The sequence below is a fragment of the Hemitrygon akajei genome, chromosome 21, assembly GCF_048418815.1.
Source record: "Hemitrygon akajei chromosome 21, sHemAka1.3, whole genome shotgun sequence".
NCBI classification, from domain to species: Eukaryota; Metazoa; Chordata; class Chondrichthyes; order Myliobatiformes; family Dasyatidae; genus Hemitrygon; species Hemitrygon akajei.
The window spans coordinates 64,477,837-64,505,441 of record NC_133144.1 but is presented as its reverse complement, the minus strand read 5'-3'; the positions used below and the strand labels follow the sequence as shown (position 1 = coordinate 64,505,441).

General features: G+C 43.4%; 1 protein-coding gene across 1 annotated transcript in view; it reads right to left on the bottom strand.

The window, feature by feature from the left end:
* The window catches only part of zcchc24 (zinc finger, CCHC domain containing 24), a 216,530-nt gene extending 190,529 nt beyond the window's left edge, over positions 1–26,001 (bottom strand). Inside the window, exons 1-2 of the mRNA XM_073025610.1 lie at positions 25,522–26,001; positions 18,648–18,848 (exon numbers count right to left, since the gene is read on the bottom strand). Of these exons, the coding sequence (XP_072881711.1) occupies positions 18,648–18,848; positions 25,522–25,752 (432 nt within the window). The 5' untranslated portion in view covers positions 25,753–26,001. The remainder of the gene's footprint in view (positions 1–18,647; positions 18,849–25,521) is intronic.
* Positions 26,002–27,605: the final 1,604 nt, after the last annotated feature.

Here is a 27,605-nt window from a genome sequence, read left to right as displayed (position 1 = left end):
CCGCCCCATGTCACTTTACAGACATACAATCCATGTACATAAGCTATCTTGTGTATTTATAGTTATTGTTTTGTTATTATTATTATTATGTTCTTGTGCTGCATCAGATCCAGAGTAACAATTAATTCGTTCTCCTTTACACTTGTGTACAGGAAATTACATTAAACAGATCGTGAAATTTCACCTGCCTCCTAACTGTCTTCTCTGAATCAAGCTGAGAATTACTGGAGCAAGGGGCTGACTGTATGTTTTGGTAAGTGACAATTCATGCTGAAAGTTAACTCCTGCCAGAGAGGAAGTGTGATCATTGTAATCTCTGCACATGCAAAGGAAGGCAGCATTATTCAACTCATACCAGCTGGCAGGAAACCCAAGTCATTCTTTAAAGTTAGATTTCCTTTTTTAAGGAAGTTGTGATGTGACCCATGTACATGCATTGTTTACAAAAAACAGCTCCACTTTAAAAAAAAATAGAACTTAGAACATTACACCACAGTACTGGTCCTTTGGCCTACAATGTTGTGTTGACCCTTTCAAAGTTCGAACAACGTACCTATATGTCACCATATATTATCCTGAGATCAATTTCCTTGCAGGCATTCACAATTGATGATGGATGTTGCTTTCTTGAGGCAGAGCTAACCTACTTGAAGATTAATTTAATCCTTTTCTCCCACATAACCCTGCATTTTTCAATCATCCATCTGCCTGAGTTTTTTTAAATTGTCCCTAATGCACCTGCCTTTACCACCAACACACCCATACCTCCATGTTAAAAAAGCACACCTCTGACAGCCCCACTTTACTTTCCTCCAATCATAAAACTATTAGCCATTTCCACCCTGGGTAAAAGTCTCTGGCTGTCCACTCGATCTATTTCTCTTATTATCTTATACATCTCTTATCGAGTCACCTTTCGTCCTCCTTCAGTCCAAAGAGAAAAGCCTGAGCTCACTCAACCTTTCCTCAAAATACATGCTCTCTAATCCAGGCAGCATCCTGGTAAATCTCTGCCCCCTCTCTAAAGCTTCCACATCCTTCCTTTAATGAGGCGACCAGAACTGACCACAATACTCCAAGTGTGGTCTAACCAGAGTTTTATACAGCTGCAATGTTGTGCAAAGGGAAAAATCGGGGAATGTTTCACATGCGAAGAGATCGTTAATGGAAAGCCCCTTATGTGTTGATGAGCAGAAGGATATTGGGGTCCAAGGTCATAGCTCCCTGAAAGTGGCTACACAGTTTGATAGGGTGGTAAAGAAGGCGTATGGCATGCTTATCTTTATCTGTTGAGGAATGAGTTCAAAATCAGTAAGTTATGCTGCAACTTGTTGTAAAACTCTAGCTACATTTGGAATAGTCATTCAGACTTGTTGCTCCACGATAGGGAGGAGGCATTGGAGAAGCTCCAGAAGACGATGCTCCTGGATTAGAAGGTATGTGCTACAATGAAAGGTTGGACAAATTCAATTAGTTAGGCAAAACATCACGGCCCAAAGGGCCTGTTCTGTCACTGTACTGTTCTAAGTCTTGTGTTTATACCAGAATCTTATGTTGAGGACAGTGAATACAAACCCAAGAGCCATCAAACACTCCTCATATGTTAACCCTTTCATTCTGGAAACATTCTCATGAACCTCCTCTGGACCCTCTCCAATGCCAGCACATCCTTTATTAGATAACAGACCCAAAACTGCTCACAAAGCTTCAAGTGTATTCCGACCCCAATAGCTCAGAAAGCCTCGCATTACATCCTTGCTTTTACAAAAATAAAACCATGGATATTTGATTTTGATACAGCATGGATTAGGTAGGCCCTTCAAGCCACGTTGCTCCAGCAACCCCACAACCCTGATTAAACCTAACCTAATCATGAGACAATTTTCCTATCCTGGGAGGAAACTGGAGCACTCGAGGAAAACCCACGCATTCCACAGGGAGGACATACAAAAACTCCTTACAGAACAGCACCGGAATTGTATTCTGAACTCTGGAATGCACTGACATGTAACAGCGTTGCGCTAACTGCTACACTGCCGTGATGTCCATACATTAAGCAGAATGGCCTCTTAACATGCCATAAATGTCTTGATTCTTTGTTTCAAAGAAGCCAAATTCATCAAAAATGCTACCTGCTATTTCAGCCTGGTATTAGTCAAATGCCACCAGCGTTTATCAATGTAATTAAGACTTGTTTTGTATGAAATGATCCCTCCATCTGTTCCCAGCATCGAGCAGTCATTGACGATCTCTCCAGCCAGAGAGACAGCAACATTACCAATCCTTCTGCAGTGCCCTGGAGAAACCAAAAACTTTAAATCCTAGCAATTCAGTGTTGGTGGATTAAAGTGAAAGAGGTGCCTCTTCTTTACACCTTCAAGACAATGTTCATTCAGAACATAGTTTAAGGGATATTATTTTAACGATGCAGTATAATTGAAAATCATTGCTGCCTCCAAGTGATAAAAAATACTGAGATGCGAAAGGCACTTCAGACTGGCTCTTCAACCACCCATAATGCCATAAAACATAGGAGCAGAATCAGGCCACTCAGCGCATTGAGTTTGCTCTGCCGTTCTATAAGGGCTGATTTATGACCCCTCTCAACCCCATTCTCCTGCTTTTTTCCTGTAATCTTTGATGGCCCAACTGACCAAGAACTTATCAACCTTTACTTTAAATATACTCAATGACTTGGCTTCCACAGATGACCATGGCAATGAATTCCACAGATTCACTGCCCTCTGGCTAAAAAATTCCTTCTCGGCTCTGTTCTAAATGGACATCCTGCTTTTCTGAGGCTCTGCCCTCTGGTCGTAGACTTCCCCACTGAAGGAAACATCCTCTCCATATCCACTTTGTCCAGGCCTTTCAATATTCAATAAGTTTCAATAAAATCCATACTTATTCTTTTAAACACCAGCGAGTACAGGCCCAGAGCCATCAAATGCTCCTCGTATGTTAACCCTTTCATTTCTGGAATCATTCTTGCGAACATCCTCTGAGCCCTCTCCAATGCCAGCACATCCCTTCTCAGATAACAGGCCTTGAACTGCTCACAATATTCCAAGTGCAGTTGACCAATGGCTTATAAAGCTTCAGCCTTGCTTTCATATTCTAGTCTTCTCAAGCTGAATGTTAACATTGCATTTGCCTTCCTTACCACTGACTCAACCTGCAAGTTAACCTCGAGGGAATCCCAAGTCCCTTTGCACCTCTGATTTTTAAATATTCTCCCCATTTAGAAAATAGTCTACACCTTTGTTTCTTCTATCAAAGTGCATGACTGTACACTTCCCTGCACCATATTCCAATTGCCACTTCTTTGCCTACTCTCCCAATCTGTCCAAGTCCTTCAACAGACTCCCTGCATCTCTAACCCTATATTCCCTCCACTTATCTTTCTACCGTCTGCAAACATGGCCACAAAGCCATCAATTCTGTCATCAAAAACCTTGACATATAATGTGAAAAGAAGCAGCCCCAATACGGACCCCTGCGGAACACCTCCCGTCACCGGAGTTTATTCCAACTCTGCCTCCTGCCAATCAGCCAATCTTCTATCTATGTTAGTATCCTTCCTGTAATACCACTGGCTCTCACCTCGTTCAGCAGCCCCATGTGTGGCACCTTGTCATCATCCAAGTAAACAACATCAACTGATTCTTCTTTGTCCATTCTACCTGTTACTTCCTCAAATAATCCCAACAGATCTGTCAAACAATATTTTTCCTTCATCCATGTTGACTTTGCCCTACTTGATCATGTGCCTCCAAGTACCCCTATTTTTAAAAGTAGACTTAACATCTTTCCAACCACTGAAGTCGGGCTTCCTGGACTACAATTTTCTTTGTTCTGCCTCCCTCTTTACTTACAGATTGAAGTGACTCTTGCAGTTTTCTAGCCCTCCAGAACCATGTCAGAATCTAGTGTCTCTTGAAAGATCATTACTATCAGCTCCACGATCTCTTCAGCCACCTCTTTCAGTGTTTGTGCGTAGTGCTTCATTGATGCGATTGTGTTTCTTTGTTCTACTGTGAATGCTTGCAAGAAAGTGAACCTCACAGTGGTATATGGTTACATATACTTTCTTTGATTATAAAGTTACTTTGAATGTTTCTCACTGCACTTGGTAACAAGTCGAAAGCAGGCCCACAAAAACATTAGCTCCAGAAATGTGACCAACCAAACCACTGACGTAGCAAGATCTCCTTGACATGGAAACTGCCCTCTACCAACTTCAAATGCTGCAAGACTCAATTCCATTGCTGCAGGTACAATAACAGAACTAGTTTGACAAAACTAGAACAAAGGAGACAGAATAATTCAGCACAACACAGGCCATTCAGCCCTCAATGCTATCTAAACCTATTCAACAATCAATCTTACATTTATCATGGACATATCCCATAACCCTACAATTTTCCTAAATCCATTTAAGAGCCCCGTTTTCACTCAGAGGCCACCTTACTAGGTACAGAAGTAGAACCGGGTGCGGTCTTCTATTGCATCCCATCCACTTCAAGGTTCAACGTGCTGTACATTCAGAGATGCTCTTCTGCACCCCACCGTTGCATCTTGTGGCTATTTGAGTTACTGTCAGCTTGAACCAGTCTGGCCATCCCCCTGTGACCTCTCACATTAACAAGACATTTTCACCCATGGAACTACCAATCACTGGTAAACTCATTGTTTCTCGCACCATTCTCTGTAAACTCTAGAGACTGTTGTGCGTGAAAATCCCAGGAGATCAGCAGTTTCTGTGATACTCCAACCACCCCATCTGGCACCAAGAACAAAGTCACTTAGGTCACATTTCTTTCCCATTCTGATGTTTGATCTGAACAACAACTGAACCTCTTGACCATGTCTGCATGCTTTTATGCCTTGAGTTGCTGCCACGTGATTGGCTGATTAGATATTTGCATTAATGAGCTGGTGTACATAATAAAAGGCACTGATTGTGTGTGTGTGTGTGTGTGTGTGTGTGTGTGTGTGTGTGTGTGTGCGTGTGTGTGTGTGTGTGTGTGTGTGTGTGTGTACTATATATATTTTTGTAATTTATAGTATGTGTTATGCATTGCACTGTAGTACTGCTACAAACAATAAATTTCACAGCATACAGTACGTCAGTGATTCTGATTCCCTGATTTACCTGCGATCGAAGGACACCTTAGAAATCCAATACGTGCAAAATTCAAAATGCCCTCTAATTCTGACCAAGGTTTCAGCAGAATTGATCCGTGTGCATTGAACCAAACTGTTTCATTGCCCTTTGGAGAATGAGAGGCAAAGACTGGTGCAGCGACATCTGGTTATGTTAATACAAATACCTTGAGAAGACCTGCTGTTGCTAGGCAACACAAATTGTATTCCAATGAAGGAATCCACATTTTTTCACACACAGAATCATTTCCCAACTCCGGTTCCTAAATTGGCTTTGAGCACACGTGTGTTGCCGGATTTATGTTTTTTGAAAGAAACTATCGTATATCAATTCAGATATAAATAAAAAACAGCTGCCACTCCTCTTGTTGGTTTAGAAAGAGAGAATGAGAAGCAGTACAAAGCTATTTAAAGACAGAACTTACAAATAGACAGAAACTGAACCTTGCCAACTTTCGGTGCAGAGTCTAGACTTTTTTCTGAAATGGCGCCCCAATGCCTTTCACCAGCGATCAATAAAGATGCAAGACAGTCAACCCCATCCAATCTCTTGACCACTGGCAACTGCTAAATTGCAACCGTTATTCCCCACAAACTCTGAAACTGCCTTGGCAAGTGGTCATCCTCAGAGTGAAGCAACATGCCCAGGCTTTGCCTCAGTAAGCAAAATAAACTCCCCACTGCTCTCAAGGAGGCATCTTTCCTCATTGCTAACTGACATGACAGCAGAGATTCATCACAACATCAAAAACCCTGGCAAACTTCTATAGATGCGCGGTGGAAAGTGCACTGACTGGCTGCATTACGGCCTGGTATAGGAACACCAACGCCTTTGAGCAGAAAATCCGACAAAAGATAACGGATTTGGCCCAGTACTCCACGGGTAAAACCCTCCCAGCCGTACGGCACACCTACATGAAGCGTTGCCATGGGAAAGCAATATCCATCATCAAAGACACTCACTGCCCAGACCATGCTTTTCTCTCGTTGCTGCCATCAGGTAGAAGGCCTCAAGACTTGCACCACCAGGTTCAAGAGCAGTTACTACCCCACAGGCACTTGAACTAAAGGGGATAACTACACTCATTTATGAACTCCTTTATCTTGTTATTTCATGCTTGTTATTTATTAATATTTACTTTTATCTGCATTTGCACAGTTTGTTGTCCATTGATCCTGTTTACAGTTACTGTTCTATAGATTTTCTAAGAATGCCTGCAGAAAACTCGAATCTCAGGGTTGTATGTGATGGCATTCATGCACTCTGATCATAAACTTTACTTTGAGTTTTGAACTATAATACCATGGCAGCATAGTAGTGTGACGAATAGCGTAACACTATTACAGTTCCAGATGCCCAGGTTCAACTCTAGCGCTGTCTACGTTCAGCTTGTAAATTCTCCCCATGAGCTTCCACCAGGTCCTCCAGTTACCTCCCTCATTCCAAAGACGTACAGCTTAGAAAGGGTAACACACACAACATGCTGGAGGAACTCAGCAGGTCGGGCAGTATCTATGCAGGGGAATAAACAGGTGACGTTTTGGGCCGAAACCCTTCATCATTCCTTATGGGCTAGAGACATCAACTATTTATTCCTTTCCACAGACGCTGCCTGACCTGCCGAGTTCCTCCACCATTTTGTGTGTATTGCTCTGGATTTCCAGCATCTGCAGAATCGATTGTGTTTAGTATGAGTTATTAAATTGTGGCCTGCTACGCTGGCACTGAGGGCCTGACAACCCTCGTGGGCTGCCCCCAGCACATCCTCAGACTGCGCTGGCCTTTGAAGCAAATGACACATTTCACTTTACGATTAGATGTAAATGTGACAAATAAAGCTAATCTTTAAAACCCTCAACTCTAATCACACACTGTACTAATAACAGTACAGTACATTCATGCTTTGAAACTCTGATGATAAATAACTGTAATCTAATGCCTTCCATACTTGAGTGAACTCTATTCTTCTGACCAACTTCCTGAGTCATCATTACAGGCACAAGGAAAAGGTAGACAAAGATTTTTTTTTTAGGGAGATCATCAGCTACCATTTTGTTGGAATATTCAACCAGAATTTGTGTCTTTCAACTTAACAGCTTCCAAATTTTGACCTTCAGGCTCGTACTAAATTCCAGACTTCTCTTGTTAACAATTTACCAAACCATCCCTTATATAACATCACAGAAATCCTAATGTTGAAACTGGGAACTGGTTAATTAATGATGTTAGCTGTTGGCTAAATGATCTTAGAACCTTCAAGACACAGGAAACTGCAGATGCAGGAATGTGAAGCAACACACAAATCTGCTGGAGGAGCTTAGTGAATCAGGCAGCATCTGGGTGGACGGTGGGGGGCGGAAATTGTTGAAATTTTGGGTCAGAACCCTGCATTAGAACTGAATGTAGAGACTCAAGAGACTGCAGATGCTGGAACCTGGAGCAAAGCACAAACCTGCTGGAGGAACTCAGCAGGTCAGGCAGTAGCTGGGGAGGCAAATGGGCAATCGACATCTGCTCCAGATGATGGGTCTCAATCCAAAATGTTGCCTGTCCATTTTACTTTATTTATTTAAAGAAACAGTGTGGAACAGGCCTTTTCTGTCCCACAGGCGCACTGCCCAGCAACCCACTATGTAACACTGGCCTAATCACAGGACAATGTACAACTGGGAATTTAAAAAACTCATGATACCAAGGCAACCGTTATTCAAAGCACAGTTCTTAATGAACTATATATGTCTAACTATATACAACCCTGAAATTCATTTTCTTGAGGGCATACTCAATAAATCCAATAACCATAATAGGATCAGTAAAAGATCACACCAACTGGGCGGATAACAGAGGACAAACAGCTGTGCAAATAGAAAATTAAAAGTAATAATATTATTAACAATAAAAAAACAACCACCATTATCAAAATAAACAGAGTTATTTTCCACTATGGTTCTGTCTAGCTTTAAACCCATGCTGTAATTTACAGAATTGGATGTAAATTGGATATCAAATCAGAAACAACGAAATCAGCTACATCTTAACACACCTTTTATACATGAATGATTTGAAATTATATGCTCCTTCATCAGTTAAGTTAAAGCAATTCATTCAAATAGTAGCAACGCACACAAAATGCTGGAGGAACTGAGAAGGCCAGGCGGCATCTACGGAAAAGAGTACAGTTGAAGCTTTGGAGCGAGACCCTTCATCAGGACTGGGGAAAAAAGATGAAAAGTCAGAGTAAGAAGGTGAGAGGTAGGGGAGGAAGAAGTACAAGGTAGCAGGTGATAGGTGAAACCAGGAGAGGGGGAAGGGTGAAGTCAATTGGTAGAAGAGATAAAGGGCTGGAGAAGGGGGAATCTGATAGGAGAGGACAGGAGGCCATGGGAGAAAGGGAAGAGGAGCACCAGGTGAAGGTGATGGGCAGATAAGGAGATAAGGTGAGAGAGGGAAACCAGAATGGAGAATGGTGAGGGAGAGGGTGGGGCATTACTGGAAGTCTGCAAAATCGACTGGAGGCTAACCAGACAGAATATAAGGTGCTGCTCCTCTAACCTGAGTGTGGCCTCATCACGGCAGTAGAGGCGGCCATGGACCGACATGTTGGAGTGGGAATAGGGAGTAGAATTAAAATGGCTGCCCACTAGGAGATCCCGCTTTTCCTGGCCTGACATAGATTGGGACACTGCTTCGCCGAGCCCCTACGCTTCGTCTGCCAGAAGCTGGAAATTTGAGAACAACTGCCAGCTCTTTCTCAATCACAACAGGATTATTGGACAGAATGGCCTTCCTTTCAGAATCTTCTGGAATTTTTCTTCTAGCACTGACAAAGGGCAGAGAGGGAAGGAGCTGTTTATAAAGAGGCATTTTCAAACCCCATGATAGATGCGTCTGAGCAGTCAATTTCCGCCATAAGCCTGGAAACAAAGATAAACCTGACTGATGCCTAAAACCAATCAGCATGACAGATGTCCGAAAGCTTAAAAATGGGATTCAGTATCAGGAAGTGCAGGGCATACCAGAACTTCTGGAAGTGATTAAACAAATGTTCATGCCCCCAGTTTTGTACAGACATATACCTTTAACTTCATTAAGCATGAGCTTCCTGGAAAGTCACATGCTGTAATACATCTGCTCATCGGTGAGCTCCATTATAATACCGCAACTTTTAACTCCAACCCATACGTCTTTGGACTGTGGGAGGAAACCAGAGCACCCAAAGGAAAACCGCACGTTCACAGGCAGAACGCACAAACTCCTTAAAGACAGTGATAGGAATTGAACCCCAATGACTGATTGCAGGGATCGTAAACCATTACCACGTCGCATTGTAGCATTCAGCCCACGTAGTACTGAATAGAGAATCAGACGGCTGTGGAACAGAAACCCGGCCGGATACACAGGCAAGTCGGATTGGAAAGGAACGTGCTGAGCAGCCCGCTTCCAGCACCAACAGAGCATGCCCACGACTTAGACTCCTAACCCGTACACCTTTGGTCTGTGAAAGGGAGCTGGCACAGCTGGAGAAATCCCGCGTGATCCCGGGAAAAATGTACCAACTCCCTGCAGACGGTGGCAGGAGTTAGACCCAGATCACATACTACCAGAACTGTACAGTGTTACACTAACTACTGTGTTGTAGTACTCAGTACGTGCTGTGTTGATGGAGAATCAGACAGCAGTGGACTAGAAACTCTGCCATGGTATCCAGAACATCTTCAAGGAGTGATGCCTCACAAAAGATGGTGTCCATCATTAACGACCCCCATCACCCAGGATGTGCCTTGTTCTGATTGCTACCATCAGGAAGGAGATTCAGAAGCCTAAAGGCACATACTCAATGATTCAGGAACAGCTTCTACTCCGCCATCCAATTTCTGAATGGACATTGAACCCATGAACACTACCTCACTCACTTTTTATTTCTACCTTTGCACTAATTTAATTTGACTAGCTATATCTATCTATATATATATGTATACATACACACACTAATTCATATTTTTCTTATATTATGTACTGTATTGTACTGCTGCTGCAAAGACAACAAATTTTACGACACATGCCAGCGATAATAAACCTGATTCTGAAACTACAGATATGGAATAAAATGTGCATAAATACATAAATACCATCATGTATTTACAATGTATGCAGCTTTATAAAAAATGGCTTAAAGTTTAAAGATATTCCTAACATCAACTGCACTGAACAGGAACAGGGAGCAGGACTCGTTCCAAGGCAGTGTATTAAACAACTAACTTCATAGTCATCACCACAGACCCAATCACCCCAGAGGTTGAAGGTTATCACTCACCTGGACACTTCCTCCCCAACTGACCTGGTAATATTAGAAGGTGCAAGAGATGGAATGAGAAACATGCTAATAAATAGGACTTTAATTTAAAACAAACACGATAATCAAATTCCACAAGCCACTATTTAACTAGTTAGTGAATCACTAGGAAATATAGTCCACATGGTTGTCCTTGAATTTTGAGCTCTATGTTACAGAGATGACGACCACAGAGTTTTGAAGGAGTCACCCAGGGTAGAAATACACAAATCTACTCAATGAGACCCACAGCAAGATGGAGATTCTAATGGTTTCATCGATTTCTCAACTGCACTAAACATAGCCCAGTAAACACCTGCACTGCCCAATGCAAATGATGTCTGCAAGGCTGAGCTGGGCCAGTTCATGGGGGAAGAGGAGAGGAGGGGAGGGGAGGAAGAGAGGAGGGAAGGAAGAGAAGAGGGGGAAGGGGAGGAAGAGAAGAGGGGGAAGGGGAGGAAGAGAAGAGGGGGAAGGGGAGGAAGAGAAGAGGGGAAGGGGAGGAAGAGGGGGAAGGGGAGGAAGAGGGGGAAGGGGAGGAAGAGAAGGGGAAGGGGAGGAAGAGAAGGGGAAGGGGAGGAAGAGAAGAGGGGGAAGGGGAGGAAGAGAAGAGGGAGAAGCAGAGGGGGAAGGAGGAGGAGGGGAAGGAGGAGGGGAAGGGGGGTTAAGGGGTGAGGGGGAAAGGGGAAGGGGTGAGAGGGGAAGGGGAGGGGGAAGAGGAATGGGGAGGAGGGGGAAGGGGAGGGGAAGGAAAGGGAAGAAGAGGGAGTGGTGGTTGGAGGGGGGTAGAAGGGGTGTGTATAGAGAGCGGCGGAAGGGGCGTAGGGAAAGGGAGGCTGTGTGGTGGGAGGAAGGGCAAGGAAGTGCTTGAGCTGGAGAAAGGGTGGTGCAGGAGAGGAACTGGGGGCAAGGAGGGAGAGTGTTAATGAGGAGTGGAGAGTGTATTAATTAGAGATGCTGCACAGATGATGCATGGGTGTAATTGGGCAGTGCAGGACATTAGGTCAAAAGGGCCTGTCATCATGATGTATCTCTAAAAAAGAATTCAGAGTTTGAGGGGAGTGGTAGAGCAAGGTCTGGCAAGTGGTAGGTCTGTCTGGGCAGATGGAAGTGGGAAAAGTGAAGACGGCCACTAAGGCTGTGAGGTGATGTGTGGATGCAGATGATAGAATCTCACTGAAGGAGATTCCTTATGGAGTTCCAGCTCTTTACCTACTTTCCTGATTTTAACCAAAGCTTTACACATTGGCAGGAGGTTCTTGGCTTTTGTTCATTACCTTGATGTCCAGGTGACAAGGCGGATGTCATCGGGGACGGCAGGGAAGTGGGAATTTGCATTTGGTGCAGCAGCTCACGATCAACAAGCCAGACTTTCCTAAAACTATTGTTACAACAGGATGATCCAACCCTTGCTGGGATAATTATGTATTTAGAACTTGATGCAGCAAAGTTTAAAAATTCCTACTGCAAGGTGCAAATCCCCACTAAAATATAAATGGTCGCTATGGAAACCAGAAGGTCTCAAAGTATCTGCCACCACTGTCACCCCCATCGGAATGTTCCCTGCACCGACCACTCTGTGAAAAAAAAGCCGGCCTCCACATCCACATATTTTCCCTCATCACCTTAATGTGTGCCATCTTATACTCGCTATTGACACTGTAAAAAAAGCCTTTCTTTGCCTTTCTTTCCATTTATTCCTCTTATTATCTTATTCATCTCTAGCAAGTTACCTCTCATCATCCTTTATTCCAAAGGGAAAAGTCCTAGCTCACTCAACTATCCCATAAGACACGCTCTCTAATCCAGGTAGCATCTTGGTAAATCTCCTCTACACCCTCTCTAAGGCTTTCACATTCTTCCTGTAATGAGGCAACCGGAACTGAACACAATACTCCAAGAGTCATCTAAATATGGTTTTATAGTTCAATCCCCCAACTAATGAAGACCAACACACCATACACCTTCTTAATAACCCTATCAACTTGTGCAGCAATTTTGATGGATCTATCGACATGGACCTCAAGATCCCTCTGTTCCTCCACACTGCTAAGAATCCTGCCATTAACTTTGTTCATTCAACACTTCTCCAGGTTGATTTCCATCTGCCACTTCTCAGTCCAGCTCTGCGTCCTGTCATGTCTCATGCTATCCCTTATCAACACACTAGAGCCAATTGACAGTATCCGTTCAACTCACATATCTTTTTGAATACACGAGACTGCTCCACCTGGAGAAACCATGTGGCCACAGGGAGAACACACATTGCTGGAGCATCCAAATCACTGAAGCCCTATAGCAGACGCTTGACCAGCCACACTACCAATCCTGTAGGTTCCATCGTTTCATTCAATGTCAGAGAATGTATACAGTTTGCAACCTGAGAATCTTACTCTTCACAGACATAAAGCAGAAGAAAACCTCAAAGAATGAATGACAGAAAAATGTAAGAAGCTCCTCCCCCCTTCCCGCACGCAGGCAGCAGCAAAGCATCAACCCTCCCCTACTTGAAGCATCTGACCCAACCTCACCCCCTCCCCCACCTGTAGGATGCCGAAGTGGTGGATGATGGACTCTAGATCATTGTCTCTGTAGTCCGTCATCGACATTCCACAGACTCTCTCTCACTAAGGTGGGAGAGAGAGGCATCACTCCTGCCACTGTGAGAGGGAGACCAAACACTCGCTGTTCTGATGGTACAGTCTGCAGTGTCACTGATTTGAGATCACATGACTTGGGGGAGAGGTGGGAAAGAGGGGGCAAAAAGGGGTCACTTGAATGCAGAGTTCCACACATTCCACATCTTATAGGTTAACCACACTAATATATATTGGTCACTCCACGAGTTATCCAGTCACATGGTTTACCAGCCAATTCCACAAACAAATTTGATTGGACAGCTGTCACAGTATAATACATTGAATGTACATTCGTGAGGCATGCTTGGCCTTATATTGTCAGCAGAGTTTTCCCTGTGTAAAAAATCACAAGTCTTTGAAGATCTTTCCCCACTTTTTATAAATTTAAAAAAACAAAATATTCAGCTTTGAGGTGAATGATGTAACATTCATTGACTTTATTGGAAAGGGCAATGGAGCCTTTATACTTAGCAAATGGCTTCACTGTTTCCATCAGAGTGGCTGTCCATTGAGATACAACTAGTAACTAGTCAAGAGCCTTTGACAACACACACCAAATGCCAGTGGAACGCAGCAGGCCGGGCAGCATCTATAGGAAGAAGTACAGTCAGACCTGACAAAGCGTCCCTGCCTGAAACGTTGACTAAACTTCTCCCTATAGATGCTGCCTGGCCTGCTGCGTTGCACCAGCAATTGGTGTGTGTTGCTTGAATTTCCAGCATCTGCACATTTCCTCGTGTAAGAGCCTTTGACAGATAATTTCACAAACCACTAAAATGGGTGAAAATTATTAAATTAAGTTGAATACACCATTAGGCAAACACTACAGACAGATTGGGAGGATGCAGACAGTAAGGCTACGCCCACACTACACCCGATAAATCCGTAACCAAAGCTTTTTCTCTTCGTTTTTACCCTTCATCCACACTAAAACGGCGTTTTCGTCCCCCAAAACTGGAGCTTTTCAGAAACGCTCTCCAAAGTGTGTATTTTTGAAAACGCTGGATTGGCCGGATCAGTGTGGATGGGGTAACCGGAGACTTCTGAAAACGCTGTCAGACGGCAGCGTGCCATTTCATTGTTTTCTTGAACGCAACCTAACAATTTCAAAACAGACGGCAACGAAACTGACGCCAGAAGAGTTAGAAATGTACTCACCAAATACTTTGACCCATAACTTAATAAATAAGTATACTCACTTTGCCCAGTTTTCTGTCCTAGCTCATATGAAGGTGATTTACCTATTTATGCAAGTACTTCTCTGACAATAGATGTGTAACAGCCTAATGTAACATTGTATGGAAATACAACATAACACTGATGCAGACATGTTTTACACATTTAACAAGGCGCTTTATTAATGCAACAGAGTTCGTCAGTTTTTCAATGTTCGTTGTCAGCCGGGTCAATCTGTCCGTGAACTCCCTGTCGGTTGCCTCCGTACGCTCCAGTATTTGTTTTTTTTTTAACTTCAAGTTCTCCTGCGTGAAAGCCAACAGCTGTCTGTCGTTTTAAGTTTTTCTAGTCTATAACTACACAAACGCGCACTTTTACGGCGAGATTCGACACCAAACACATCGCTTGTTTTCAGTCGATGTGTCCTGCGTATGCGCAGGAGGAGGAGATTCGCTGAAATCTCTGTTTCAATGTGGGATACTTTTAAAAACAAGTAGTGTGGACGCCTATCGTTTTAATGCAAAACCGGCGTTTTCAAAATTATCCGGTGTAGTGTGGATGTAGCCTAAATCGAGCTGCCTTGAATTACAGATAAACTCATCTGCTACTCATTCTTATCGGGTCAAAGTTGTTAATGGTTAAAGCGTCTGAATAAATTAGCAGCATTCAATGGATAATCTAGATTAGGTTTTGGTACTCTGTTTGAGAAAACATCCCAGCCAACTGGGAAACCAGGTATTAGTGATGTCCAATTGATAAAAAATTATCCTAAATGCCAAATAGGATGTTAATAGTCCAGATAATGTCAATAATCTGAAGATTACTTCTGTGTAAAGTATAAATTGCTTAGTCATTGGTCATAAGCTTCACTATACTGGATCGACTTGGCCACTTGTACAAAATATTTATTTTCATGCAAATCTCAATAAAACTAAATCCTGATGATATCGATCAAGTTTTGCTTTGATTGAGCATTAACTCTTAATGCTTGCTTTCATTAGTCGAGGCATTGAGTTCAAAAGCCAGGAGGTTACGTTGCAGCTTTATAAAACTCTGGTTAAGCCACATCTTGAGGATTGCACACAGTTCTGGTCGCCCCACTGTAGGAAGGATGTTGAAGCTCTGGAGAGAGTGCAGAAGAGTTTTTCAAGGATGCTTCCTGGTTTAGAGGGCACGTGCTATCATAAAGCTGGATGAATTTGGGTTGTTTTCTCTGGAGCAGCAGAGCCTGAGGTTTACAACATTATGAGAGGCATTGATAGAGTGGACAGGGAGTATCTTTACCGCAGGGCATATACTGAAGGTGAGAGGAGGAAGGTTCCAAGGGGATGTGGGGGTTAAGTTTTTTTTACTCAGAGTGGTGGATGCCTGGTATGATGGTAGAAGCAAATACATTAGAGGCTTTTAAGAGATGGTTGGATAGGCACATGGATGGAGAGATATGGACATGGTGTAGGTAGAAGGGATTAGTGTTTGGATGTTTTTAATTTGCTTTTTAGTGGTTTGGCACAAAATTGCGGGTTGAATATTCCTATGCTGTACTGTTCTACATCTATGGAAAATTTAAACCACAGTCCCCTGGATTTTTACAGTGGTCCTGAACTCTCTATGATCTCTGAAGGCATTTCTCATATTCAGAGCATTCTGCCTTTTTGGCTGGTTGGATTTCAACATCACACATTCCCAGACTATCCCTGCTCTGACGGCAAGCAGCAGTGAGGAGAGGAAAAGAAAGCTAATACAGAGTCCCTTACTCAGAGCAGCAGTGGCTTCATGTTAGGAACAGGCATCTGGATTTTATTGTTCTGCTGACTGGCAGCCGAGGTTTTAGCCTGCTTCCTACAGAATGAGACATCGCTTGAGCATTTCCCATCAACTCTCCTCTGACAACTTCCAAACCAATGATACCACCAAGAATGCAAATTTTTTTTCTAATAACGGAAACTGACAAGGTCTTTGCAGGGCCATCGATTTACATAAACTTAAATGGAGCAAAAATAAGTATAGATATGTGGCAACACAAGAGGCCAGGATTTGTTCAGTTATTTTATAATAACTGTATTGAAAAATGTACAATGTTCATGTGTATTGAATTGCACAAACAAGCAGACAACAATGAATCAGCCCCATATGACAATTCATTTAATCAAATCCCATTTCATTCCTGTATGCTGTTAACTACTTTCTGTGTTCCTTGTTGCACTGGAGAACAAATATTTTGCTTTCTGAATATTTTTGGGTGTATCTTATGGATTTTGGGCAACTGATCATGGAAACCATCACAAAATTTCCCTGACATGCACCATTTTTTAAAAATCACCTGTATTTGTTATTTCAATTCATAAGTCAGAATAACTGATGCCAAGAATAAGGAAGGCGTTACTGTTGGTCCTCAAATCAAACAGGTCATCAATGGCAGGCAGTTTAAGGAACTTCTAGTAGAACCGGAGAAAATCACGTGGAAAACATTTAAGGATGTTGTTGAAAATTTCTTGGCAACTACAGAGCATCAGACTATGTGGAGCTGGTTAACAACATGCTTCAAGCAGACAAAACCCATGAAGAGCAACATGTCGCTGAAGATTCATTTTCTACTTTCCCATTTAGACTTCTTCCCCGCAAATCTTGGCGCTGTCAGTGACGAGCACGGTGAAAGGTTTCACCAGGACATTACAGTCATGGAAAAACCGTATCAGGGCAACTGGAATCCATCAATGCTGGCTGATTATTGTTGGACACTCTAGCGAGAAGCCTCAGACACTGAGTACAAAGGAAAATCATCAACAAAACATTTATAGCTTCGTTGATTTATTGAAAGCGTCATCACCATTATGCAGTTAAACACATTATATTTAATAAAAGTTAATTTCTTGTTTTTCCAAGTTCCTATGTAGTCTGAAATTATATTTGTGTTCAGCTTCAAGTGATCTATCATAAACAAAAATAATTTCTGAGAAAGCGTCATTTTTGAAAAAAAATGTCCAGTGTTATGGTTTTGTTTGAGAACAGCAAAGCTTGGTATTCAATTCAATCTAAACAACATTAAGGACTCAAACTGCTCAGTTTAATACTAATAAAAACAAAATCCAAAAGATATTCTTGGTAAAACTTTATTTCCTTCACCAATAAAACTCCATGCCAGTAATAAATGTCAAGCAAACAAAATTGACATTTTCATTCATTTTGCTTCAGAAGTGCCTAGCAAACTTTAAGACAATTGGCCCCAATTCCACTTGCTCTTTCCTACCAATCGCATGCCAAAGATGATCAGGAGACAATGGTGAATTTAAATGGAAGTGAAAACTGTTCTTATTACTCTGACATGGATGGTCCCAAGCCTGGCAACAAGAGGATGAGGGTCGGATCAGGGGCTAGCAACTCCATACCGTAAAAATGCAGCACTACAGAAACATCAACAGAAGCTTGAAAGGCCTTATCCCTGGAAGAGGAAGGATACACTGTGATGATGGGCCCCATCTGGAAACAATGTGAAAGAATGCCCGGAACTGAGGACTCTGGCAAGCTGCTGTCAGTGGCCAATGGCCCAGCAGGGGTGATTGGTTTAGGAAGGTTAATACCATTATCATTTTAGTTAAGCTTTATGAAACCTGAAAGTTGAACCACTTCTTGCCATTTTCTTGATGTCTGATATTGCCAAATACCAATTTTTTAAAAATTGACGAACTAAACCAAATTTGACAATTGAATACTCCAAGCCCCTGTCACGCAGAACAAGGGGGATCCAAACTGAACTGAAAATGCAACTGGATTTGGCGGTAAAGATCACAGCTTGCTGATACTGATTTACTATGTCTCTCGGAACATCAGACACACAGCAGCTTATTCAGTTCAGATCGTCTGAATCAGTTGCGAATGTGAACAGAACTAACTTTCCCAAATGATTCTCAGAACGATGTCATTGAGCCAGAACAAAAAGCAGCAACCACACAAGGCTCACGAACACCAAATAATGCCAACTAACAAGACATTAACTCAAAGGGAATTATTAATTTCTCTCCACAATCCCTGTGGATTTTGTATGCTCTCTTTATGGTTAAGAAGACACAGCCAGCCATGTACATTTTTTGAAAAAACATCAATTTTTTTTGCACATACTTAAAGATAAAATATTTTACTTGCAAATTGTCATTTAACCCCCCCACACACAATATCCACTTTAAATTTTTAAAAATTAATGCCATTTTTCCACTTGAGTGACCCACCTGCATAACTCACTGATACAACATTCACCAATCATCCAAATTATTCACCCTAGTTCACCACCAACAGCTGTGAAGCAGTTCAGTCCTTGCAATATTTAAACCAGCCTTACCTGGGGGCAGTCCTTGATGTAGTGTCCTTTGTTGAAGCAGAGGTGGCATAAGTAGTTGGGTGGGGGCCTCTTGCCAGGTTTGCGAGGTTCAGCCGATAGGGATAGATCCGAGAAGTGGTCTGTCAGTGAGCTCAGTCCATCCACGATGTTGCTCAATGAACCATAGGGAGAGGCATTCTTGTACAATCCACTGCTGATAGGCTGGATAATGGATAAAGAAAATTCACTCTATCATAATGATAGAAAAACAGGGGGCTGTGTAGGAGGGTGGGGTTGGATTGACCTTAGGATAGTTCGAAAGGCTGATTGATGCACCATCAATAACTCTCTGAGACGTGAGGCGAAATATCGGCTTTTATCGGAAGAAAGAACAAGCAGTAGTACTTGTAAGAAACTTCGCCCCATGGGGACTCTCTTTTAAAACAAAGGGGGGGTGAATGTGGTGAACTACATATACCTGTCTGGACACGCCCCCCCCCCCCCCCCCCCACTGACCACTGACCGTGGCTCCTCCCACAGACCCCGGTATAAAGGCGATTGAGGCCTGAGCCCTGCCCTCAGTCTCCAGGATGTAGTATGGTGGTCAACCACTGCTTTTCTTTCTTCCAGTCAATAAAAGCCGATATTTCGCCTCACGTCTCAGAGAGTTATTGATGGTGCATCACTGTGACATCCAGAGGACTTGTGCTCATAATGCATCAGAGCATGTGGATTCTGGATCTACATACAGCCTCCTGAAGACCCACCAATAGATAAGAACTGGTGACCACACTAATTTTAGGACTTAAATCAGTGGCAAAGGGGACAAGTTGACAAAGGTGGACACTCCCTCACTGTTTTCTCTATTACAACAGACATCCTGTTGGTAAAGTTTTTAAACTTTTCTATATCTGCATCTGGGAAGATGAGGTCGAGTCAACAAGAATGGATGCACGAGTCTACAGGTTGGTCAGATTTGGTGGTGAGAGGGGTTTAATTCCATATTTCCAACTGGCTGTGTCCTTTGGTGCTGCTGTACAGACAATTCCATAAACCCATCCCAGAATCCAGTAACCTCATCCCTCATTGTCCCCTTCTCCGACCAGCAGAACAAAAGCATCTCACTGCCTCCTTATGGTCTTGCACTGTATTGTTTACCTGTGCCACACGTGCCCTGTAGCTCTTACACTGTATTGTTTAGTTTTAACCTCTTTTAGCCCAATGCACTCTGTAATGATTTCATCTGTATGAACAGTATGCAAGATGAGCTTTTCACTGATGTGACAATAACAAGCTAACCAATAATCAATCAGCTTACCCTCCTACAACAGAAGTTAAAAAAAAAGACCTCTCCCTTTCTCCTCCTACTTATAATTGGGTAAACCTACTGAATATTGAAAGGCTTAGATAAAGTGGAGGATGGTGGGATGGAGATTCTGTATATATCTCCCAAAGGAGGTGTAGAGTGCTCTTTCCTTCTGCTAGCCTACAGGGCACCTTTTGGGCAAGGTGTTACACTGGCTTAGCTCCCCAGTCAGGGTCACATGAAGCCATGGGAGTAGGTGGTGGATGGTTGTATGAGCAGCTGGTGCATATCACAAATCCTGGTTATGCGACCACTGACGCCAGGCAGACAGTGTCTGAAGAGTATCGATAAAGGCTGGTGACAGCTGTCTTGTAAAGACGCTGCCCAGAGAAGGCACTTCTGTAGAAAGATTTGCCAGGAACGATCATGGTCAAGACCATGATCACCTATGTCACGGCACGGCACCTAATGACAATGTTGAGATAGAGTGGATGAGGAAGGATGTTTCCTACAGTGGGGGAGTCCAGGATCAGAGGGCACAGCCTCAGAATAGAAGGATGGCTCTTTACAACAGAGATGAGGAGGAACTTCTTTACACAGAGGGTTGTGGATCTGTGGAATTCATTGCCAGTTAGTAGTGGAGGCCAAGTCACTGGGTATGCTTCAAATGGAGGCCTGATTATTCAGGGTGTCAGTCATGGGGGAATGGCAGGAGAGTGGGGTTGAGAGGGATAATAAATGGAATAGTGGAGCAGATTGGATAGGCCAAATGATCTAATTCTGCTATTATGTCTTATGATCTTAAAATGCCCCAATGAGGATACAAGCAGACTGTATACCCATGTAAGCTCAATTGCCTCTAGGACACCACTGTCCCTGTAAAGCTGATGGCCGGACAGGCTTCATACATGCTATTCACACAGTGCTTTCACAATCCCCATTCGATTTCTGTCTCATCCAAACCACAAAGGAGACGTTATCAGCTTCCAAAGCAGTGCCTCACTGGCCACACACTGAATTAAACTTGCACTTTTCTTAAAAGGGCAATGACTGTTTTTTCAGTTGGAAGCATTTTCCTTCAGATGACATTGCCATTTGAAGAATCCAAATGGATTCCTCTAGGAAGTTTGCTGCAGAATTGTTGAAACAGGATGGCTGGAAAGTTGAGCAAATCTGCCCACACTGGGGGGAAATTTCTCCACACTCCTCAATACAGTAGGTTTCTGCATAAGCCCTCCTCGTTGACTACTACTGAACGTCTAATCGGTTTAGACCCTTCTCTCTTCCTCTCCTCACACCTTTCACACCAGTCCAGCAAAGCAGAGAAATAGTCCATTCAGCCCATTGAATCCATGATCTCTCCCTCTGGAACAATGTATAGAGCACCATTCCTCCATAATCAAACATCACACACTGCAGAACTACTTTTTAAACTAAAAGTTTAACTTTTTATTTATTTATTGAGTACACCCATCCGGCCCTTTTGAACCACGCCACTCAGCAAACCCCAATTTTCATCCTAGTCTAAACATGGGACAATTTACAATAACCAATTAACCTACTAACGGGTATGCCTGTGGATTGTGCAGGAAACCGGAGCACCAAGAGGAAACCTGTGTGGTCGTGTGGGGAACGTAGGAACTCCTCACAGACAGCAGCGGGTATTGAACCCTGTACTGTAAAGTGTTGTGCTAACCACTGTGCTACCACGCTGCCAAGTTATAATATCTCCACGTCTGCGCAAGCTTAAACTCTTCCATCGTGCTCTCAAACAACAATGTCTCATTACTCTGGTATCCAATTGCTCAGTGAAATGGCAGATAGTTAGCTGCATTAAGGGCACTACGTGAGCCAACTCCGAATACAGCCTACTGTATAAAACAGCAACAAACTGAATCATGAAACATATATGCTAATAAACATGCAGATTTATACATGTTGAAATACTAACATGTACTAGTCATTCAGTGGTCACTTAATCAGTACACCTTTTCATTAATGCAAATATCTAATCAGCAATCAGGTGGCAGCAACTCAATGCACAAAAGCATGCAGACATGGTCAACAAGTTCAGTTGTTGTTCAGACCAAACATCAGAACGGGAGAGAAATGTGATTTAAGTGACCTTAACTTTAGACTGATTATTTGGTGCGAGGTGGGCTGGTTTGAGCATCTCAAGAGCTCCTGGGATTTTCAAGCACAACTGTCTCTGGGGTTTACAGAGAATGGAGCAAGAAACAAAAACATCCAGTGACTGACAGTTCTGTGGATGAAAATGCCTTGTTAATGAGAGAGGTCACAGGAGAATGGCCAGACTGGTTCAAGCTGACAGGAAGGCAGCAATAACTCAAATAACCACGTGTTAAAATAGTGTGCAGAAGAGCATCTCTGAACAAACAACAGGTCGACCCTTGAGTGGATGGGCAGCAGCCGGGGACCACAAACATACAGAGGTCACTTTACTGGGGACAGGAGGTCCCCAATAAAGTGGACACAGTGTGTGCATTATATAATATTAACACGTTTACATATAAATACATATTGGTAGACTGCAGTTATGAACAGTGGCACTAGTTAAAGCCATTCATCAACCATTCTTGTTCTTTGCAGACTTCTGACCTCTAACCTTCTGATTATTCCTCCAATGCCACCTCTCTACGTGACCAACTACTTCAGAATCAGAATCAGGTTTAACATTACCGACACATGCCGTAAAATTTGTTCACTTTGCGGCTGCAATACATAATAATAGAGGAAAAAAACTGGATTACAGTAAATATATTGAATAGTTAAATTAAGTAGTGCAAAAATAGAAATTAAAGTACACTCCCATTCCTACCTCCTCTGAATCCAATCAGCTCAACACTTTTGATTTTCAGATGTCCTGTTTATGAATGTTCAGCATAATGCCATGGGCATTTTAGAACAGAAGCTGATAGATTCTTGTTAGTTTGTGTGACAAAGGTTACAGGGAGAAGGAAGGAGAACAGGGTTGCGAGGGAAAATAAATCAGACATGATCAAATGCACTCAGTATTTTCCTCAAGGTCAGAGAATCAATAACTAGAGGACATAGGCTCAGAGTGAGAGGGGAAGATTCAACAGGAATCAGAGGGGCAGGCTTCTCACCTAGAGGGATGTCCATACGTAGAATGAACTAAAAGAGGTAGTTGATTGAAGAAGGTATAATAACAACATTTAAAAGTTATTTGGATAGGTATAGGAAAGGTTTGAAGGGACATGGGCCAAATGCAGGTAAATAAGACTACCTTCCATGGGGATTGTGGGTGGCATGGACGGGCTGCACTTAAGGGGCCATTTCCAAGCTGTATCAAAATATTGAGTACAGGAGGTGTGCTACGGTGTTAAAGTTGTACATGATGTTGGCAAGACCCACTTTGGAGTATTGTGTGCAGTTTTGTACCTACAGAAAAGTGGAAAGAGAAGAGAGAAAATTTACAAGGATGTTGCTGGATCTGGAGTTATAGGGAAAGGTTGAATAGATTAGGACTTTATTCCTTGGAACATGGAAGATTGAGAGGTTTTTGAGAGAGGTATACAACATTATGGGAGGTATAGATAGGGTAAATGCAAGAAGGCTTTTTCCACTGAGGTTGGGTGGTACTATAATGAGAGGTCATGAGTTACAGGTGAAAGGTGAGAAATTTAAGGGAACATGAGGGGAAACTTCTTCACTCAGAGGGTGGTGAGAGTGAGTATCAAGCTGCCAACTTAAGTGGTGCATACAAACTTGACTTCAACAGTTAAGAGAAGTTTGGATAGGTACATGGATAGTAGGGGTATGGAGGGTTATAGTCACAGTGCAGGTTCATCAGAGTAATCGGTTTAAATGATTTGGCATGGACTAGATAGGCCAAAGGCCTGTTTTTGTGCTGTACTTTTCTATGACTCTGTGGCTCTTTGTGCTAAGTTTCCTTTAACTTGTTTATCTATATTTTGTTAAGACAAATATCACACAATTCTCCTCCAGTAGCACTCATGAACTCTAACAATTTAGCTACAAAAGTATTTCATAAATTGTAAAGGCTTTGTGTAGTATCACTTAAAGCAACACATCCCTTTCATAAATCAAGGAAGACTTTTACAATAGCTAAAGGCCTCATTCCCCCTCAAATCATCAACTCCTCTGGTGGTGACACTCCACACCCCCATGACCCCATTGTAAGGACTATTCCCTCAGCTGCAACACTCCCGGACTGGACAATTCTACAGTGGTTCTCAGGCCTTGGCCTCCTTTCAAAACTGCAGCTAATTAAATGTTTATCATCTTGTCTTTCAAAGTCAGCATTTTGAGTGGCATCTGAAAAGACTTATTGAAGACTATTTTAACAACCCCCCCCCCCCCGAACGGAAAAGTCTACAGAAAGTGGTGGATACAGTCCAGACCATCCCTGAAAAATCCCTCCCCACCTTTCCACGCTTCTAAGGCGTGTTGCCATAAGAAAGCAGCATCCATCAAGGACCCCAGCATCCAGCCACGCTCTTGTCCCATTAACATCGGCCAGCAGCCTTAGGTCCCACTCCCCAGGTTCGGGAACAGTTATTATCTTCAACTATCAGACTCCTGAACCGGCGTGGATAACTTCACTCATCTCAATTGATTTCACCACCTTTCATTTTCAAGGATTCTGCAGCTCATATTATTGATTGTTTATTTGCACAATTTGTTTTATTTTGCACATTGGTTAGTTGCCACTCTTTATGTTGCGTTTTCATTAATTCTATTGAATTTCCTATAAATGCCCGAATCTCCAGATTGTATATGATGACATATACGTACTTTGAAAACAAATGCTCGACCTCGCCAAATATTGCCCCTTTAAGATCCACCACCGGACTGCCGCTAGCGCGGACAGCAATGGCCAGAGCCTGCATGTCGCGTTATTTTTGCCAGCGTTAATGCAATGAGATATCTCTGCTCTGAAAATAACGGCCACCCTTCGGTTTGCAATCTCCCCCGTTACCCCTCTGCAATCTCCCGGATTTATTCCCTTTTGGAAATACACAGGGTACGAATACTGTCCAACTCCTCTCCCCTCGCCAAACCGTCCCTACTTGCAGCTGAGTAAGTGCCATGAATCCTAACCCGAAATCAGTGACTCCTCACTAGTTGAGTTAATGATTGTAATACTATTAACGAGCTGTCAATTAGAGTGAATCCCATGCAAGCACGAGAGGGGAATATTTGGAGGTATCACATACAACTTGAAATGTGGAATTGAGTTATGGCACGTCTCAAATGTCTGACAACAGTTGACACTAATGTGCTACTTCGGTATTCTGGTGGTAAGACTCTACGCCAGAGATTGTTCAGTTGTTAGTCAATTGCTTGGAAACTGTGAACCTGGGCTCTAACTGACAAGACGACAGCGAGACGGACAGCTTCGTACAGTCAAAAGTCACAGCGGTTAGACTATATCGAAACGCAGTCTCATGACGGACGTTAGAGAGACTGTCCAAACACTATGAAACTTAACCAGAAGTTTTAAGAGAGTGAACAACGAAAAACACGCCGTTTCAGAGAGCTCGGGAGGGGAGGGGTGGGGTTTTCACTGACTCTTACTCGCACCTCGTTCCTGTGGAGCTGGGAAAAGTTGTTGAGATAATTGGAACAGAGCGAAGTCCCCAGATCAGCAGCTTTGGCATAGTTGAGATCTTGGTGGTGGGTCGCCGGCTCGGGCCTGAAGGCATCGAAGGCACTAGGCTGGTGGGTGTCCTGAAGAGACAGATAGACCCAGTTGAGGAGCTGGGCTGGCTGGTACACCGAAGCGCTGGTGTCGATTGCTGAAAGCAGGCTCATTCTTTGTCCCCTCTCGCTTTGCAGGGATTGAGTCTGTGTGTGTATGTGTGTATCTATGTGTGTGTGTAAGGTCCCAAACGAGCGGAGCCCTTTGTGTTTCTGTTGTGGGAACTTGTCAATTGAGGGAAATTTCCCCCCCTTTTTTCTTCCCGTCTCTCCGCTGGGCGAAGGGCTCAAACTAATCCGCTAGCTCTTTATTCCCTCGGGGGTAGAGTTGGTTCGCAGGAGCCAATCGCAGCTGCGCTCCGGCACCCGGAACTGCATCACCAGCGTTGATACATTTCACTGAAGAGATGGCGCGTTTCGGAGTTCCTAACGGGGCTGAGATTTCTCTTAAAGAGAACCGTGCATAACCCTGCGGCTGCTTCGGAGCGGTTCTGGCGGCCCGTGCATTGTCGAGGAAAAAGAGCTCCCAGCGACAAGCAAGGTCTCAGAATTATTGAAATCAGAATGATCAGCCAACTGGGAAGAACTTTTTCCCTGAAATAGTATCCCGGATCTTTCCACCCAGCTGGACCGGGAGCTGGCATTGCATTACTTCTGAAAGATGACCCCGCGGCAGTGTATCAGTCCCGGTGTACTGCGCTGTTGTGTCATTTCTGAAACACCCCCACCCCTCCAAAAAATTATCTGGATTTGTTCTTAGTGCGGAGATTCAGGGATGAGCGACAGGGGGCAGTTGCTGATTTTAAACTCGAGTCATTCGCCATTCAAGTCACAACCCCTTTAATTCAACGTGTGCCTGGCCTGCTGCGTAGCTCCAGCATTTTTTGTGTGTGCCCCTTTTTAATTCAGATTCCTAATAAGCCTGATCCCAAAATCCTTTAAATTTGCCACGATTTGCCTGCTCGCTTCCCACACACGTGTGCCTCCTTGCTGTGTGTTAACTAAATACAGGCCGCTCATCAGTTCGGTTTTCCAATTTAAATTCGAATTGCTTGTGGCATCGGAACAGTTTCTCCTCCCCTTTAAAAGTTAAAATGTACATTTTGTTCAACTCGGCCCGCAAAACCTCCACCCTGAATATTTCCGACCAGCTTTGACGCCGCTCTTCAAACTTTTGTGTTTACAACGCCGCCACGAAGTGTGCGGTTTAATTCCTTAGGCTGAAGCAGGAACTACCGCCGAGGGATCACTTTGCGAGGAAGTGTGGTTTTCTGCCGCGGCGCTTCAGGGGAAAGGAAGGAGCGAGCCGGACTTCGGTGAAGTTCGCGCATGCTACTGGTGACCGAGGGTTGTGTCAGCACTTCGGTACCGACACACGGGAGGGAGGGCGAGAGAGACAGACCTAGAGAGAGAGATTAATCGTCGTCCCTACTGGTGGAATTTCAGAGCACGATCTTACTATAGCGGGGAGTTTACGAATTCATGTCCTGACTCTGCTAAATTTCTCTTAGCTAAACACACACGGCGTAAGACTAGGAGTTCTCAGTTTTCAGACGTTGGGGAAGTGCGTAAGATCTCTAAAGAAATCACTTCTCGATGTCCCATTCCTTTCGCCCTGACATTGTTACTTTTGATCTCTGCCGCACTTGGAGTATTGTGAGCAGTTTTGGGCTCCTTATCTAAGAAAAGATTGGAGAGGATTTGGTGGAGGTTCGCGGGAATGAAAGGGTTAGCGTATGCGGAGCGCTTGATGGCTCCGGGCCCGTACTCGCTGGAATTTAGAAAAGAACCGGGGGGGGGGGGGGAAATCTTACAGAATATTGAAAAGGCTAGATAGAGTGGACAAAGACAGAATGTTTCCTATAGTGAGGAACCTGACCAGAGGGCACAACCTCAGAATAGAGGGACATCCCTAAAGAATAGAGGTGAAGGAGAATTTCTTCACTCAAGAAGGTGGTGAATCTGTG